The sequence below is a fragment of the Adiantum capillus-veneris genome, chromosome 7 (assembly GCF_014529385.1).
Source record: "Adiantum capillus-veneris isolate H3 chromosome 7, ASM1452938v2, whole genome shotgun sequence".
Lineage (NCBI taxonomy): Eukaryota > Viridiplantae > Streptophyta > Polypodiopsida > Polypodiales > Pteridaceae > Adiantum > Adiantum capillus-veneris.
This window is the reverse complement of record NC_140937.1, coordinates 140,056,200-140,075,583: the sequence shown is the minus strand read 5'-3', so window position 1 is coordinate 140,075,583 and position 19,384 is coordinate 140,056,200. Positions and strand designations below refer to the sequence as shown.

Sequence of the window (19,384 nt, the reverse complement as noted above, 5' to 3'; positions counted from 1 at the left end):
ATTTTGAAAATACACTTGTTTGTTTCCAAAATACATGGATGCCGTTGTGGCAAGCTACGGTAAATAAAAGTTTGTTAGTATAGTACACCTAATTTGTTCTTGGTAGCCTCTGGGAGAGAATAAATGTGTAATCTTCAGCACCTCAAGGCTCGGCTAAGCTTGAGGTCTTTTTTTAATTTCTTTGAGATTTAAATACATTCACTTACTATTTTTTATTTGAAAATACACTTTCACAAATTGTTAAGAGATATCAATATTGGTCTTTAAAAAAACCCTTTGAAAAAACAAAGGCAAATTTATCTTAAAAATTACGTTCTCATTAAACAATAAAATATCCACAATGATTGTCATTTTTTTGTTATGTGCACTTAAGCTGGACTATTTACTTTATGTAAAGTAGAAAGGCTTTTGACTTTACTTTTTGCTATGTGTACTTAAATGGTTTAGTTACTTTGTGTAAAGTAGAAAGCCTTTCATTTTCAATTCCCAAAAGTCTTTTCATTTTTTGCAATGTTGCTATTCACTTTTGCATTTTAAATCTTCCTACCTTTGAGTTTTGCATTTTAAAATAGAGGTGTTATAAGGTTTTCTCTTAAATGAAGCGGTGAGTGACACATGGAGGGTCTCTCCTTCCTTAAAAAAAATTAAGCTGCTTCATATATAGTATAGAAGTCATTTTCAAGCATGCAACCAAAGTAAATGCTGCCTTAGTTTAAGCTTTTTATTCACAAGACTTTTGAATCCCTTAGGGACACTTGTCTCTCAAAGAAGGTGATGTAAAAAAACAAAAGAGACAACAAAGATATTTTATAAAGAACCTTGCCATGTGGCGCTCATTTAGCCAAAGAATCCAACGGTTTCAGTTTTGCAACAACTTTGCACACTTAACCCTATGGCCTTCCACAGGCCAAAAAGTTCATTGAGCCAATACTTCACATCATGGACCAATTTCCTATGAATGAATGCACTCATCATTTCTTTTTTCTCTGAAGTGATTGTAGCTTTTGGGACATCGTACCTTTGTCTTCAAGGTTTTTAAGGCCCCTTTGAGGGACCAAACAACGAGATAAGAAAGACCTACACCCATATGGATACTAAGGCCTTTAGCGGGCCAAAGAAGGAAGAGAGGGCAATGACTACTTAGATAAGGATGGGTTGAGAAAGAAAATTGAAAATCTCTTTTAGGCATGACATGAAAAGGAAGGGAATAAGTAGAAAAAAAGTGATAAAATCACTAGGCCTACCCATAAGCATTCCTATATGGAGAGAGAGAGAGAGAGAGAGAGAGAGAGAGAGAGAGAGAGAGAGAATATTGTTCCTACGACACCAAATGCAAGCCCACCCCCAAAAAAGGAATATTTTGATGTTCTGAGCTACAAATTAATAAGGTTGAGTGTAGGCACACCTACTATTAATTCTGTTGATTGCTTATTACACTTAAGATTTTTGAGATAAAATGCAGCAATTTGCAAGTTCCTATCTTAATCTGAACCTGCTTCTACTCTGAGTCGCTACAAGTAAGTAGGTCTCTTCAATCTTTTTTAAGGGTTCATTAAAGGTTATCTGATGAGATGCCTTTATCAAGCAAAAGGGGAATGTGAAGGAAAAACGAAGGGTTGAGGAGCAACCAGTACGCTAGCTGATGGACGGCGGGCGGACGAGTGGGTGAAAGAAAGGAAGCTCTAGACTGAGGAGAGAGCTTTTGCCAGGACAAGGACGCGCACCTTGTGGCCACACGGCAACAAAAGGGAAGAGGTTGGGAAAAACGTGCAAATGTTCATTTGAATCATCTCTACGCAGAGACGTAGAGCAGGGTTCGCCATAGCCAGATATGACTGCCGTGATATGCGACGCTATAGCGACATCATTGTCAAGTGCAAGCGGGCTGGGGGGGCCTTGTAACTCGCAGACTCCTGTTCATGCTAATTGATGGCGTCCAGATGGTGCCATTTTCTCCCCATGCAACTGGCGATTCTTACCCCCACGCAACCAAATCCCTCGTCCTCCAACTTGCAGTATCTACGGATCACGGAAGGAGCTTCGATGGAGGGAAGATCCCTGTCAGTATGCCACTTCAACGTCGGCCACTTCATCAACGGTTAGAACTCAACACGGGCAACTGATACAAGCTTCTTGCAAGAAGCTGCATTCTAACATCAAGCCAAAACTGTATCTCTCTCTCTCTCTCTCTCTCTCTCTCTTATACCACCTCGAATCTGAGGAAGATGGAGAGATGCCAAGGGAGGAAAGAACCCTTTTTTTTTATGCTCTACTTCTGTAAAGTTCTGGCAGGAAGGAGGCGTGAGGATGTCGAGGATGATGCAAGAGGAAGCCAACAGTGGATTGTGAAAAGTTTATTCCAACATCAGTTATTTAAAACATCTCACTCTCTCTCTCTCTCTCTCTCTCTCTCTCTCTCTCTCTCAAAAGGTCAGGGTTGGTGTGTGATGAGGTTGTTGAGAGTGAGCTCGAGAGCAGACTTGAGGCACAAGATGGAGCACGAGCATGGCCTGGGCGATAAAGGTGGTTTAAAGAGTGGTATTTTTCAATTTTTGTATAACTAGTTCTTTTTACCAACAAGAAGGACACATGTTTGATGTGAAGTTAACAAGAAGCAAAAAAAAGTGATAAAATCACGTGGCCTGCAAAATAATCTCTAATACTAACAAGTGATAAAATCATGAAGCTTGCCTACAAGCATTGGTCATGAGAAAATTCAGAATGATTCAAATTTTTAAGCAACTCGAACAGTGGACGTGTGTTCATCAACCACTACATGGTACAAATGGTTAACGACCTTTACCTCCATAGACGTTTGGGCGAAAAGTGCATGAGAATGTGCAGATTCTGAGTTTTCATGTGAGAGATACAGAAGCACAACCGCGGGAGAGAGAAGAAACCGCAAAAAAAAGAAGGGTGAGAGCGGACTTTTAAGCAGGGAAAAGAAGGGCAATCAGAAAATTGATCCCCCGGATGTAGTAGGTCCTAATTTATTACCGCAAGGCAGGGGCGACATCACTGGTACAAGGATGGCTATATAGGATCAGTAGCATCAACACCAACAAACTGGTAGAATTAGCAGGCAGCTTTGGTCGAGGCCCAGGCCCCCCTTTCTAGAAATGTAGACTGCACAGAGACTTGAGAGAATATAACCTGGAAGTCGAAGGCAGCTGCACCATAATCCATCGGCGTAAACAACAATTAGGTTATAGGTACTGCCTGTTATAGAATCTGCAGGCTCAGCCCTTGCGTGAATCGTCATTAGGCATGCTCGCAGAGTATAAGATCGAGGTCAGTTGCCTGCACAACATTAAAGAAGTGAGTCTGATGCAACTAGAAATGCAGGGTGCTACCATGGCTACTGCACCTAGTATCGATAGCAAGTGGTTCGGCTTCTCTCATGCTGATAAATTTAACAGGCATTACAATACGCCTTCAACTATGGAGCAAAATTGGCGTTTTGGGGGGCGGGGGGGCAGCATTTGCGTTTGTTTAGTGTTTTCCTTTTGCTTTGAAACCATTTGCCCTCTTGTTGTCCTTCTTATCTTCAGAAACAAAACCATTTGACCTCTTGTCGCTCTTTCTTTTGGCCCCAGCCATGGAAACCTTTGCCCTCTTCTGACTTCCCTTTTTGTCTTCAAGAGGTGAATTTGAGTCATCGGCTTTGGCCTCTGACATCTTGTACTTGTTGGGAGCAATAATTACACCGGCATCTTTGACAACCTGTGATAGTTCAACCAAGTAAAAACCATGAATACTTACAACCCATTTCTCAAACATATAAGCCAACAAACTATCACACTTACTGCAGGGCAGATCATGTCTCAAAAAGCTTGTTCTGAATTGAACTCACGCCCTATGGGCATCCTATTACTCCTCTCAAAAACATCCCTAGACTTGAAAGGAAAGGGCATTGTGGGAGCCACAAACTTTTCAGCATGTCCAAAGCACATCATAAAGAAGACATCATATCAAAAACCGGATCAACTTTAAACCAATATACCCATGGCCTTTACATTCTCTCAGGTTTGTGTGTTATGTGACGCATGCAAATGACATTTGAAATACATGCGAGCTCACAAGCACAAATATGACAAACAAATCACAAACAAAGCACATGCACAAAAGACGACCAGCCGAGCATGTTGCCAAACCATGTAGAGATACAAGTGCAGGTTTGGGGGGGAAATGGAGCTACAGAACAAAAACATGTGTGTGCAAATGTGACATGAGTGAAGAGACTCTGCTCACAAATGCATTTTCTTAAAAAATCTACCTTCTTGTCCATCCTCTCACTTATGATCACATGCTTCAACTTGGAATCCTTTCGCTTGTTCAAGGCTTGCTCTCGCTTCCATTCTAGCTCCTCATGTTGCTTCACCATCCATAGAGGCGGTCCCCTTTTCTTTTGTACATCAGTCCACTAACCCCATCCTGGTAAGTTGAGGGCAGCTTCACCCAATGGAACCTCTCTCTCTCCCTTTGGGGTAGGCCAAAAAGAAACAAGTGATAAAATCACGAGGCATGGTACATTGCATATACTTATGGTCATGCCAGTTTTAGTTATCGGTCACTCACATGACTACCACATTATAAAAGAGTAAGGTTCAAGAAAATGGGATGTCTAATCTCAAGCTGTTAAAAATAATTATAAAAAGAAATAATTAAAACGATTGAATTGCAAGGATTTTCAGGGTAAGACTAGTATGTGACCCGCGCGTTGCTGCGGCCAAGGAAACAATGCCTCTATTCTTGTAGGGCTATCTTCTCTGCCAAGTGGAACACTGTCAATACTCTCTTTCTACATGTATAGTCTATCGCATTTATAAAAGTGATGCATGACACGACCTCTTAATAGATGCTGCAAAGCATTCTTTGATACCAAGATTGGAAGTTTCTCAAACACATTATTTTTCATGAGGTGCTAGCCCTTGTTCAACAAACTTAGGAGTACTCTAATTCTAGTGAGGTGTGTGTGTGTCTGTGTGTGTGTATATATATATATATATATATATATATATATAGAGAGAGAGAGAGAGAGAGAGAGAGAGAGAGATTCCTTCATTTGTTCTACCTTGATCTAGCAATGCTACCAAACTTGATTATAGAGATTAGATAAGTTAGCATGGTGTGAAGAGATGAAATCTAAGAGAATTCAATGTAATAATAAAACTTTTCTTTTAATAAATGGAGTGAGTTCTAGAATTGGTCTCAATGATAGGAACGCAATTGGATTCAATATCTCTGCTCCACACTCTTACTTGCTTCTATCCTTGTACGTATGTATGGATGTATGTATACATATATATATATCTATATGTACACATAGTACACACATCCACCCCCCCCCCCCCCCCCCCCCCCCCCCCACACACACACACACACACACATATATATATATATATGCTTGAAGGAAATATTTGTCACATATGTCTTTAGTGTCACATTTGTCGCAGAGAGGCATCTTGCTATTATTCCAATACAGTAACTATGACATTCAAAGTTTCTATGCTTCCCTCGTCTCCCCCCCCCCCCCAAAAAAAAAAAAACCCTCTAGTTGAAGTGACTATCCGAGGTGGACATTTAAAAAGTCTTTTACCCATGTTGTGAAATATATCTTTTAGGATTGTTCCTATGGCATTAAAATTTTTCTTCTTGTTTATCTTCTCTCTCTCTCTCTCCTCCCCATAGATATTCACTTTTGTTGAAGGCTTGTCTTGTAACTTTTAAAGTCACTCTAGATTATTGCTGCACGCAAGCATTTTGTTATGTCTTCCTCTCTCCTCTTGCGTCATTTGTTGGACTTTGCATTTTAACACATTAAATACGGCACTTAACAATTGTCCTCTCCCCCCGTCTCTCTCTCTCTCTCTATCTCTCTCTCTCTCTCTCTTTAATTTTAGATTGTCACCCTTACCTGCCAAAATTTAAGGAATTTATAGATTTTTAAGCATGGCCCACATGTTAACTCTTAAAATAAAAAGAACAAAATATCCAAGAATTGGGAAAAGGTCCATCAACTGGGAAATCTCTCTACCCATTTGGGGTGTTTACTCTTGTTGATTTTAGATTGGCACCCTTGCCTGCCAAAATTTAAGGAATCTATAGATTTTTAAGCATGGCCCACATCTTAACTCTTAGAAATAAAAAGAATAAAATATCCAAGAATTGGTAAAAGGTCCATCAACTGGGAAATCTCTCTATCCATTTGGGGCGTTAATGTGAGGGTTGGTCTTTGTCGTGCATTTAATCCATTTTCTACGGGTGAAAAAATTTAGCTATCCTTTTAAAAATACACTACTGCCAAAAATTAATATCTTAAAAATTTAAAAAGTGCGTGAGCTCAACGATAAAATCTTTCTTTCTCTCTCTCCCCCTCATAAATGTACATGTGTATACACACATGCAATGTGATGGTCTCTCCTCTCTCTCTCTCTCTCTCTCTCTCTCTCTCTCTCTCTCTCTCACACACACACACACACACACACACACACACACACACACACACACACACGCATAAGCAATGTGGTGCTCTCTCTCTCTCTCTCTCACTCTCTCTCTCTCTCTCTGACACACACACACACACACACACATGGTGAATAATGTGGATAACGATCTCTGCATTTGCATGTCATGCATGTCCTCAAAGCGAAACAACCCCAAGTCAACGTTAGATGAGTTTTTTTCTTTTTCTCAAGCTCTTTAAAGAAATACATACTTCCAAAATTTTCTAAAGCATATCAATATTGGTCTTGGAAAAATCCCCTTGAAAACATAAAACCAAATATATCTTCAAAATTTACATTTCCATTAAACAAAAAAAGTCACTAATTTTTTTTTTAATATCTTCAAAAAGTAAATTCGAATTAAGTAACAAAACCTCCACTATTTATTTTATGTGGAATAGAAAGTCTCTTGATTTTACATTTGAAAAGGCTTGTCACTTCTTACATTCTGAGGCTGTCATTTCTTACAATCTTGTCATTTACTTTTGCATTTTAGATTAGATGTTTTGTAAGGTGTTTTTTGAAATGAACCCGGGAGTGACATGGGGACACTCTCTCCTTCCTTGAACATTTTAAGCTGCATTATAAAGAGTATAGATGTATCTAAGCTAAAAGCTCAAGCTTAAGCCACAACATGCTATCTAGCTTGAGCCTCTCATAGATAAAATTGCATAACTTATAATACGAAACCTTTAAAAGGTTCTTTCAAAACTTATTAAATTCTACTACACCTCAAAACAAAGACTTCTTATGAATTGCACTCAAAGGGTTCCTCACTTTTTTATTTGAAGGGCGCGGCATTGTAGTACTAAGGACAAAGAGGAATTCAATTTCAACCCTAGCCACTTGCTTCACTACAGAGCAAAATCCTTGTGGCAATCAATGAGTGCTAGCTCACTCGATCCTCTTGTATCTAAAGTATTGGGTTCAAACCCCCTTGAAAGCTTGTAGGACATATGGCCCTTAGGGACTGTTCCCCTAGTCCACATGATGGATTTTCCAACCTTATCTAGTTGGGATGCTCCACCTCATGGAGTCAGGTGTGTGAGTTTTAATTTCAAGTTCTACTCTCTCTATTAAAAAATCCTTGCAAAAACCTACACCCAGTTACATACTATCACGACCATGAACCACTGCATGGAAGTAGTGATAATAGCTTCCTCCATTTGCATAGCTTCCCATGGAAATCACCCAATGTGGTTCTGGCATTTGATTGTAAACCTTGCAGAGAGCAAGGGCCATCTTATTTACAAGGGTACAAAAAATAATCATACAGTTTAATTGGCAAGCTGGACTAGGTAAAAACATGATAACAAAATTGTCAAGGTCATAGAGAATAGGACCTATGTGCATCATTTCAAGAGTGCAGCAAGGAAGTCCAATTAAAGGTCATGGGCTGGATGGATCCCTTCTTAGCCTAGCTCATTAGTGCACCTACTTTAGAGATCACAAATCTGTAGGTTTGGAGGATAAACATCATCGGCACATGCACTACCCTTTGGTTCTCTATCCTAGTTCTCAATTGGTTTTTCATAATATAAAGTTGGTGGCAACATCTTCTAACTTGTGAGTGTTTTTATAGTCTACATGTATTTAAAAATTGCTCAATTATCTTGAGATAAAGAGGGTATTTGGACCACAATTGGTTGAGGCTTGTCTCCTCTTGTGTTGCATTATTTGGGCCTATTTGGTAGCTCGGTGTGGTGGTGATAGAAACCTGCACCCTTGGTGGTCCATACACTTTTTACTCACATCATTCCTGTTGTTGTCAAGGAATTAAAATCACCTGATCACGTGACATTTTTTTCTATTACCATGTGTTATTATCATATGCATATAATTACAATTTACGTGATCACATTTAAGCTGTTGAATGGTGACTTCATAACCCACCAAAATCCCACCAAGCTATTACTTTTCATGGTGGGCCTACTATGATAAGTCAAAAAGCTTCCAGGGGGCCTGTGGAAAATCGTAGCATGACTACCAACCTGGGTGGTTTTCCTAGGCTAATAGGAAGGCCACATGAACATTTTGCTTGTTTTAAAAGCACCCATTAGTCTCATGATTGGTATACTTTTGCTCAATTACACACCACACCACTTCAAGACTCACTATACATTTTCTACTACTGGTAGTGGTTGTCCTAGGTTCGGGTTTTGTAAATAACTTTGATTCATTCTCCTAATCACTTCCTTGACCATTTGATCAACATTTGGCACATTTGGGGTCTAATGCTTTGATTTTTTGTGGATTCACCTTTGGTAGAAGAGTGGCACCACTAGTCGTGTTATTTGCATCTTCTGATACCTCTCTAAAAATCATGCAGTTTTCAACTAGACAAAACACTTCTCTAGTGGCTTACTCAAATGTGGTGCACTCTTTCAAGTGCATGTCATTTTTGAGAGTTTTGTTTCGCAAGAAATCTATAAGGAGAATTGATAATCTCTCATCTTGTGGTAGATCTTTAACTGTGTATTGCTTGAATTGAAAAAAATATTTATTCACTTTTTGGTTCTCTTTCAAAGCATAGTGGAGACTGATTGATTACCATTTCTAGGGATGATTGCAAGATGCTCTACTCCTGACATTGCAATGCTTAGGTGGATTGCTTATATAAAGTCCTTGAACCTAGAATTGAATCACATTGCAAGAAAAGATAATGCAATGGCAGATATGTTTACAAGAGCAAGGTATGAAGATGAGGATGATATGATTGATGATGAAGAAGCTGTGGGCACAAAATTCTACAAAATTTCTCATGCAAAGTGTGATGATATATGCATTGTATGTGCACTTGAGTCCTTCTCAGAGGAGTTGTACAAAAATGAATGGCTGCTCATAGGTTGCTACCCAAGTACTTTTAAAAATAAAGATGGACTGAAGCATACTTCAAAAGGATAAAAAAGAAAGCATATGGATTCATCTCGAGGAATGGCTACTTATGGAAACATCCTAAAAGAACAGATGTGACTCAATTGCGAGTAGTATGTGATAAGCCTACTCAGCTCAAAGTTATCAAAGATCTTCAAGAAAGCATATATGTTGGACATCGAGGTGTATGGGCTACTTTTTCGAAAGTGAAAGAAATATATTGGTGGAAAGGACTGTATAAGTATGTAGCAGATTTTGTGGAGTTTTGTGTCACATGCCAAATGTATTCGAATATACGTCATTGTGATGGATTCCATCCTACATACCCATTAACCATGCATTATAAATGGGTTGTTGATCTAGTCACAATGCCTTTAGAACTTTGGAAAATGAGATACTTGGTACTTGCACTAGAAGACTTGACAAATCAAGTGGAAGGGCGTGCATTGAGGACAAAAACTACAGAAGCTGTTTGTAAATTTTTTCTTGAAGATTTTGAGCATGTCTTCTATGGCTGTAAGTGGTGCTGCAGTAGCAGCCATTCCTACTTATGTTGGTTTGGAGGATGCCACTTTATCACTTTGAGTATCCTTAGGGACATCTTACTCATTGAAAATATCACAATTGTCTCCGAAGTCAATGGCATCCAATACACACTCTTCTAGGGTCATATGTTTCTTGCTATACAATATAGCATGAAGTTATTTGTTTAGCAGTCCCTCTAAAAACAATGATACTAATCTTTCTTATGCATGTATTTCTAGTTCTGGGCATCTTGCAATGTATTGCTTCATTCTAGTTGCACCATCCCTAACATACTCACCTTGTTTCTGTTTGAAGCTATAGATTTGAGCTACCATTTGATCCCCATTTGGATAGCTTTCTAGTAGCTCATATCATAACATTGAACGAAAGGATTGACAAGTGATCTACTATGATTTTCCGAACCAAAATCCTCAAAGATAGTGTAGATATTGGACTAAACACATGAACAAACAAAACAAGGCAAAAGAATACTCAGTACCTCTGCTAGGTAACAAAACGCAGTACTTAAGGTTGGTTGAAGCAACCGATTGCCTAAAAGATGGGATATCAAAGAGGTACATGAAACTGACTTAAACAAAACAAAAATGAAAAAGAAGAACAAACAAAAACCACTAACGGAGAGCATTTCCAAAAAGCAACGAAGTTGTCCAGAAGCGAGCATAAAAACAAGTACAATGAATTGAACTGAGCTTTGAAGAAAGTTTGGACAACAGAGTTGGAAACTGATGAAGAATCAAACATGATAAATTTGATGCACCTTCCCACTACAAGAAGTACACTATTCAAGATAGAAAAATTATGATGCAAAAACCCAAACAACACTCAGAAGAGCCTGGAACTTCATATGATGGACTTGAAAAATCCAAATGCATAAACTTAGAAGAACCAAGCGAATAACCTAAAAACTGGCATATATTGCCACAGACCTCACCAAAGAAGAAGAGTGGCTTGTTATAGATAAATATGTGCTTGCTTGGTCATATAGAGACATAAAGGGGATAGAGCCAGAGATCTGTCAACACACACGATACCCTTAAAAGTGATGCCAAACCACGCAGACAACGTCCTTATACATACAATGAGATTTTGCCAAGAAAATTAAGGAAGAGATAGAAAAACTGAAGGGTGTAGATTTTATCAACGAGATTGAACACATCGATTGGGTGTCCCCAATTGTGGTAGTACCCAAAAATAATGGCAAATTGTGTGTCTGTGTAAACCTCAAACAAGTAAATGCTGCCACCATCCGGGACAACTATCCACTACCAATAACAGATCATGTTATTAAGAGAGCTGCAAGGAAGGATATCTTTAGTTTTTTAGATGGGATCCCTGACTACAACCAGTGAACCATCAAAGTAGAAGATCAGCATAAGACAACTTTTGCAATAGCGTGGGGCATATTTGCATATAGAGTAATGGCTTTTGGCTTGACCAATGCAACTGCCACTTTTTAAAGAGGAACGAGTCATGCATTCAAGGAATATCTCAGACAATTTTTAGAGATATACATGGATGATCTTTGTGTTCATTGTCACATGAGAAGTGATCACATAACGCATCTAGAGAAAGTCTTCAAAAAGTTCATAAATTATCATATTTGCTTAAACCCTAAAAAATGTGTCTTCATGGTAAGACAAGGTAATATTTTGGGCCACATTGTGTCCAAAAATGGGATTTCCACCGATCAAGAAAAGATACAAATATTTGAGGCATTACCAACGAAAATGAAAGAAGTGTAGGCATTTATGGGACATTGTGGGTACTACAAGCACTTCATATACATGTATGATGTAACAGCTAAGTCGTTGTATGCCCTCATTGCTAAATTTGAATGGACAGAAGAATGCGAGCAAGCTTTTCATAAATTGAAGCAACAATTAATTTCGGCTCCAATTTTGCAAGCCCCTGACCGGAGCAAGATCTTTCATGTTCATGTTGACTCATCAGCCTATGCCATAGGATGCATATTAGCCCAGCCAGGAGAGAAGAAAATGGATTTTCCCATTTTCTACTCTAGTAGGCAGCTTGACAATGCGAAAAAAATTATACCACTACAAAACGAGAAGGTCTAGGAGTGATATATGCTGTCAAAAAATCTAGACACTACCTTCTTGCAAACAAGTTCGTTTTCTTTGTAGATCACCAAGCACTATTATATCTGGTAAACAAACCTTGCAACACTGGAAGGATTTTTTGTTTGTTTATACTATTGCTTGAATTTGATTTCACAATAGTCATAAAAAAGGGGACTACACACACACACACATGAGCAGATCATCTTTCTAGGCTGCTCCATGGGGAAGCACCGGAAGATATTGATGATGATCTTCTAGACCTGTACCTATTTAAAATTGAAATGGTTCGAAGGTAGAGTGAAGAGGTCATTCTTCTACTCACAATCGGATTATTATAGGTGGAAAGACAACCATCAATAATACATCAAAGAAGAAATCTCCAGGTTTTAGCAAGACGACTGTACAAGCACAATAAGGATGGGATTTTGAGACTATGTGTACAGCCAAAAAAATACGAATACTACCTCAAACAGTCTCATATACAACATAAGGGGTTTCATGATGGAGAAACACAAACCTACCAAAGACTAAAGAGACTAGGTGTCTATTGGAAAAAAATGGAAAACAGCATCCATACTTATGTAAGATCATGTGATATCTGTACAAAGAAACCTCCAGTGGAACACGCCACGCTGTTTCGAGTAGTACAAGCACCCAAATGGAGTACTCACATAACCAAGTACTTAAAAAACAAGACCTTCCCAGAGGGGTGGGGTAACGCACGAATGAGAAATGTAGCAGAAGAAGAAAAACATTATATACTAATTTCAAACCAATTGTATAGGCGGGGAAAGGATGAACAACTACAATTGTGTGCTACACAAAAAGTGAATATTTCTATATCCTAGCACAAGCACACTCAGGCTAGCCAGGGGGACATTTCTTTGTTGATAAAATGACAAAGCTAGTACTTCACTCAGACATATGGTGGACAACTGTGCTTAGGGATGCATAGGTCTATGTCAAATGATGTGATGATTCTCAATGCACAAAACCACCCCTACGAAGAGATGGAATGCCATCATGACCAATAATGGGAGTACGCTCTTTTGCCAAATGGTACATCCACTTAATTGGCCCCATCATACCACCTGCATATAGGTCGCATGCACAATACATCATAGTAGCAACATATTACATGACCAAATTGACATAAGCAAAGGCGATACAAAAAAATGATGCACATACTAGGCTCAGTTCCTTTTTGAACATATCTTTACAAGATATGGTCTACCCATTGAAATAGTGAGCAATACGGGAACAAACTTTTTGAACAACATCATTAAAATCTTACTTGACGAATTCATGGTGATCCATCGCAAATCAGCACCCTATTACTCACAAGCTAATGGACAAGCCGAGAGCACCAACAAAATCTTTATGCATGGTGCTCACCAAAATAGTTAGTGATTCAAGATTTGATTGCGATCAAAAGCTACACACTGCATTATGGGCTTATAGAGTAGCTTTTAAAACTTCCATCGGGACGACTCCTTTTAACCTTGTGTTCAAGATTAATGCAATTATACCCATGGAGTTCTTAATTAATAAGTTGAGCCAAGAAAGTCAGAATCGACTTTTGAAAGCAAACGCCAAAACTTCAAAGCAAGGGCTTCGAACATGGAAAATATGGAAAGATTCGGAACACGACAGATTTTGAGCCAACTTCTAAAGGATCAAAACTGCAAATTGAAGGCTATTTTTTGACAGAATATCCGAATGAAGAACGCTTTGAACTGCATGTGATATGAACAACAAGATATGATCAATGGAGGTAAGTATGAATAAGGAAATCCGGGTAGATTGGGAACATATAGCCAAATGGGGCAACATAAGCTCATTTGCATTCAAAGAGAGAGTCTTAGAAGCATAGGGTTTTTTGCTTTGTTTCTGCCACATTTGTGTATGTCCCATACTGCACAAACAATACCAAAAAAACAGATCAAAGTTGCAAAATTTGCAAATTGTCAAGGCCAATGGGGGAATTTAAAACTCACCCAAAACCAAAAAAAATTCATCAGTAGACCCCTAGTGAGGCGGTCCGGGGCGGGCAACAAGAGAGGCGACCTCTAAACACCCCTCAAGGCTCCCGTGCTGCTCAATTGGGGCTGGGGCAACCACAAGCACAACACAACAACAAACCCACAGCCAAACCCAAACAAGATAGGGGCACCACCTAGTTATGGTATGCGAACTAGGACGCAAGAGAGATTTTGGCACAACCAAGAAGATGCACCACACAACACACACAAGCAACCTCACACCAAGACACACATGAAATGGACCAAAGAGAGCTAGAGCAAAGGGAAGAGAGAGAGGGAAGGATCTTGTGTAATACCTTATTTGTGACTTGCAAATGGAGATGGTTCGTTATGATGCTATCGTAGAACTTGTACAAAACTCACTCAATGCTTAGTGATTGCTAATCATTGCCAAAACACACACATACACACTGTCTTAGGGTGTGGGAGACCTCTCACCACAATACCCTCTTACAATGGACACAAAACTAGAAATAAAAAAACACACTAAAACACTTTCTAAAATCAAGATCAACCGATAAAAACTCAAAATACACAAGTCACCTTGAATTCACCAAACCGTATTGCACAAATGGAAGGACGAAGATTTGAACGTCGAATCACGCCTTTGATGCACCAAACCTCAATTTATTGATGATGAAGGAGCATGTACAATAGTGGTTTTGAGATTTGTGGAACTCACGCTCTCTCACTTGCAATGTGTAGCTTGAAAGCTTCTCTCACACCAAGAGTGAAGCTCACAAGTGGTTGCTACACCTAAGTCTCTCCTCACGCATAGAGTGTTGGGGTGCTATGTGAGATGTTGGAGGTTGTTTTACAAGAAGGAGAGGGGCCTATTTATAGGTTGGAGACCCCTCATTAAGATTATTAGAAATCCTAATTTACAAGCTAACAAATCAAGATTATGATTTTTTTGAATATCAAAACATTGCGGGCCTTCTTTGTCTGCTTGAGTCATGGGTGTGGGCTCAAAAGAGAGCATTATTGATGGTAGATAAGGTGAAAGTAAGTTTTAAAGAAGGGGAGAGAGAGAGAGAGTTACTATACATGTCTTGAGGTGAGGTGTCTTTTATGGTTAGGTCAATGGCTATTTTGTGTTAGTATGTTAGTGGTTAGTGTTAGTAATCACTAGAAAGTTAATGTTACATTTACAATGGGTAGAATGAGGTGGATGGTTGAAGTAAGATGGTTGAATGAAGTGAGAAAATCCTTGTGATGGTGAAGCTTGAAGAAGTTTTGGACTTACTTGTGTAGGTTCTCAAAATGACTATCGACCTTCTTCTTCGTCTTCCCTTCTTTACGCCACCGCTGCCAAGGTTGATCATCGTGATGAAAATGGTAATTCCGTTGATGAGATCTTTTGATTTGCAGAGGTTAAGCATGGTACACATGCTGAATTTATGTATATATATAAGGGGTAAGATGGAATTGTACTTTGGAAGTAATAGAGAGAGGCATAGAGATGGTGTATGTACATGGAGAGCTCATATGAGAGCTATGGGAGTAAGTGGGGAGGTTAATGGTGAAGAAGGTGAGAGAAACCATTGAAGGTGCAGGTTTGAGTGAGGGATTGAGAGAAATGTGTGTGTGTGTGTGTAGAAGTGTGGAAAGAGGTGAGAGAAGACTATGGGCTACTTGTGAAAAAAGTGGGCAGACTGGGGTCCACTCAAAAAATCATAGCTCATCGCTGGTAGCTCCAAAAATCATGAAAAAAATTTGAGGTGATTATTCAGAGCGTGGGCTACATTTTCTCTTTTGACCACTGCTCCAAATTCGGAGTGGAGATAGGTGCCAAAATTCTCACCAAAAAGCCTGTTTTTATGCTTGCAAAAGTCTTTTAGTGGACCCCTCCTTTGTTGAATTTGTACAATGCATCCAAGAGTGAGCCCCTCCTTTGTCATATCATAATACAAAGCATCCAAGTTGCCCTTGACACATGCATGGAGGAGGATTATTGGTGAATAAAGAAATATATACATGGTGGGACTAGTGTATGGACTATTCATGGACTTTAGCTCAATGAGCACATGGTGTTAGAATAATGAGTAAAAATAATAATAAAAATATGGAGGAGTTATGGATATGGAAAGATATTGGAATCATATGATATGGTCCCTCTTTGAATTATTTTGGGTGAAAGAGGAAAAGGTATGCAAGTAAATAATATAATAAACGTAACTAATGAGTAGAAATCAATTTTTTGTTTTCACGAGGGTGAGGGTGAAAATGTGAGAGTGATTTGTATAAAGGAAAAATATGAGGTTAGAATATGTACATATTGACAAAAAATATACTTATGGTGTAAGAGGATGAAAGAAGGTGTACATAGGTTTAATAAAACACACACCTAAGTAGAAATATTTAAATAAAATACCAAAATAATTATAAAAAATCCCTATATTTAGGCCATATATACAATGAAATATTTACACACAAAGAGGCCATAATATACTTTTATTTTTTTATTTTTTTATTTTTTTTTGGCTCACCTAGCCCAGTGACTAGCTAGCTGAGGGTTTTTTAAGAAGATATGGAAAAAGTCCCCTAATTCACACACGCCTATTTACAGTGAAATGGTAGGGATAGCCATAGTGTTTGGGTGATTTTGGTAGGGTGAGGTAGCTTACTATGGCAATTATGGAGAGCCGAAAAACGGCTATCACTAGTAACTGATAGAATCAATGAGTGCAAAAAAAGTTGCAAAAGGTAGTGGAACACGGATTGGGATCCATGTTTCCCAAAACCTAAAATTAGAAAAAATTGTATAGTAGCATCCCCATGTGGCCAGGAACAACCTCCATTAGTTGGAATTTCAAAATGCTTCCCAACATGGATCACGATCCATGTACCTTGATGATAAAATCAGGGCATCAGTTGTTCACTAGCTGGGGGATGCAAAAGTATGTTTGACCATGTAGAAATAGTCAAAAAAAGGGCTTTTAAAATCACCAAACCCTCATGGTTTGTTACCTTCAGTCTGCAAATGGTCATTTGGCAGTAATCAAAGGAGAAATGGTCTCTTTCCAGCAAAAAAACTTATGGAGTAGGGTCACGAGAAGAATATGAAGCTACCCCACTGCCCAGAGTAGCAATTGGAACTTCTTAGGGCTCTATTTCAAAGCCAGCTGAAATAGAAGGGAGTCCGAAAGAAAGTGAAACACAAGCATCAAGAAGATGTTACAATAAAGGTGTAATTGTGGTCAAAACAAAGCAAAAGATTACCTGCAAAGTTGTGAAAATTGTCTCGACTAATTTCTCCTTTCAGATAGATTCAAAAACTTATGAAAATTGGCAGGGAGCTAGGCAAAGCTGTGCTTTTCAGACACACATCATCTAGAACCAAGACAACAACAGATGTCAGTCAAAGGAGGTGCCCAAAAGTGGTTTGAAAAAACAATATGGTCAAGATGGAAAAAACATGGCCATAAACTGAAAAATTGTCCAAATTTGAAAATATTTCACCAGCGTGCTAGGAAGAATTATAAGAACATGTGTGTAAGAGTTTGTATCAAAATCCCTCCCAACATGGATCACGATCCATGTACCTTTTTTCCCAACCAAAGAAAATTTCATACCATCTGGCCCAGTATATTCAAAAAAGCCTAGCCATGAAGTTTCAAGTCATTTGGATTCAAAAATCCACATCAAAATGCCAAATTTTTCTAAGTCTGAGGATGATTTCCAAAAACTGGCGTAAGTATCAAACCAATGATCCAAATCCCAAAAATTTTGGACCAAGGCACCATCTTGATGAGCCCTACCAGTTGGTATCATAAGATTATCAATATGTTACCAAACATGGATCGCAATCCATGTTCCTCAAACCCTAAAGCCAGAGAAATTTGCACAGTGGCATCCCCATGCGGCTAGGAACAACCTCCCATTAGGAAATTTCAGAGGTCATTTGGAGGGCCATATGAAGAGAGAGAATAATAGAGCGTGCCCAATGAGCACGGAGGCTACGTTACGTAGGAAAGTACGTGGAAAGACTCAAAAAATAGGAAAATAGCATAAAACTTTCACGAATCTAGGATTGTAGCATCGTAATTTCCTTCCTTTTACCGAGCTTTTAGGTGCTTGCATGTGGTCCCACTTCTGATATTCTCTTATGGTCATTAACGTACTGGAGGGTGACCATTAAGCCCGCACAAGATGTTGGAATTCTAAAACACTTTCCCTCCATTAGAATGCTTTCAAAGTGAATCTCCCTCCACTAAAGATTTTCTCTGAGAGCTATGGCGTCCACGTCTTCTCGCCCAAGAGGCTCCAGGTGTTTACTGTCTCTCACACCAACAACCAACAACTGCACTTTGCCTAGAAGGCCAAGTAGTAGCATATCCTCAATTACAATACCAGCTTCAATAAGTGCAGAGAACCAATGGGTTGGACAAAGGATAAACAAAGGTTCATGGGTCCTCATGCAACCAAGAAGACCCAAGAAGTCTAGTGGTATCAACGTTTACCGCTCAGCATGGAAGGCCAGAGTGTTGGATTTCAAAGTTGAAATCGGCAAAAGATCTGTAAAGGAAGTTCTTGTTCAGCATGTGTTTACCCATCCAGAGGTGATAGCAAACGGTGGAAATGTATCAGATATACATCAACCACGTTGAAATTGTAAGTACTCTTGACATGTGAACTTACTGATACTCTCATTATAACTTTTATTATATATTTTGCAATGTTTCTCCCGCTTGTTATGAGCAATGTCTCCATTCTTCACAGCTCAATTACATTAGATTTGTCATTTGTACTTATTGATACTCTTAGTTTAACTCTTCTTATATATATTGCAGATGTTTATCCCTCTTCTTATGAGCAATGGGAGCCTGTGGAGTGCATAATAGACCTCTTCCATGTTGTTCATGCCCACATTGGTTCTCTACAGTATTCAGGGAGGAGCAGCAAAAGACTGGCTGATGAGGGAATCTTTTTTTATGACCACTTTTACCAACTCAGCTCAGGGAATAAGAATGGCATGTTGGTGAAAGTGCCTCTACCAACCGATTGGAACACTGTGGACTGGCCAGTTCCCGAGGAAACAATGGTGGAGGCAATGCGAAGTAAGCTCTACAAGGATATACAAAGGTCTCTACGTAGCTCTATTCCCACCAAACTGGTTAGAATTGCAAACTTCTGTCCTGTTGCACTCTTCATGGAGCTGTTTCATAGCTACATCATCCGAGTTACGAAAACTATGTTCATGTGCAAGTCATTTCAGCAATCATCCTGTGACAAACTTCTTGACAAAGGATGGTATGCAAAGGAAGAGATTGGTTTACGGTGCGAGGTCGCGCTTGATACTCTAGTTGTCAAGTACATGATTGCAAGCCAATCACTG

The 19,384-nt window shown here is 39.0% G+C and overlaps 1 protein-coding gene across 2 annotated transcripts; it reads right to left on the bottom strand.

The window, feature by feature from the left end:
* Positions 1 to 2,704: 2,704 nt before the first annotated feature.
* On the bottom strand, positions 2,705 to 3,908 carry LOC147454704 (uncharacterized). 2 transcript variants are annotated; one of them, XM_086517410.1, is made up of 3 exons: positions 3,807 to 3,908; positions 3,569 to 3,723; positions 2,705 to 3,300 (listed from the first exon to the last, which is right to left on the bottom strand). In XM_086517410.1, exons 1-3 carry the CDS (start codon positions 3,819 to 3,821, stop codon positions 3,240 to 3,242), a joined length of 231 nt encoding a protein of 76 aa, XP_086373536.1. In that variant the 5' UTR covers positions 3,822 to 3,908; the 3' UTR covers positions 2,705 to 3,239. The 2 variants fall into 2 exon arrangements, with proteins under 2 accessions (XP_086373536.1, XP_086373535.1); XM_086517409.1 differs by lacking the exon at positions 2,705 to 3,300 and having other exon boundaries at positions 3,355 to 3,723.
* Positions 3,909 to 19,384: the final 15,476 nt, after the last annotated feature.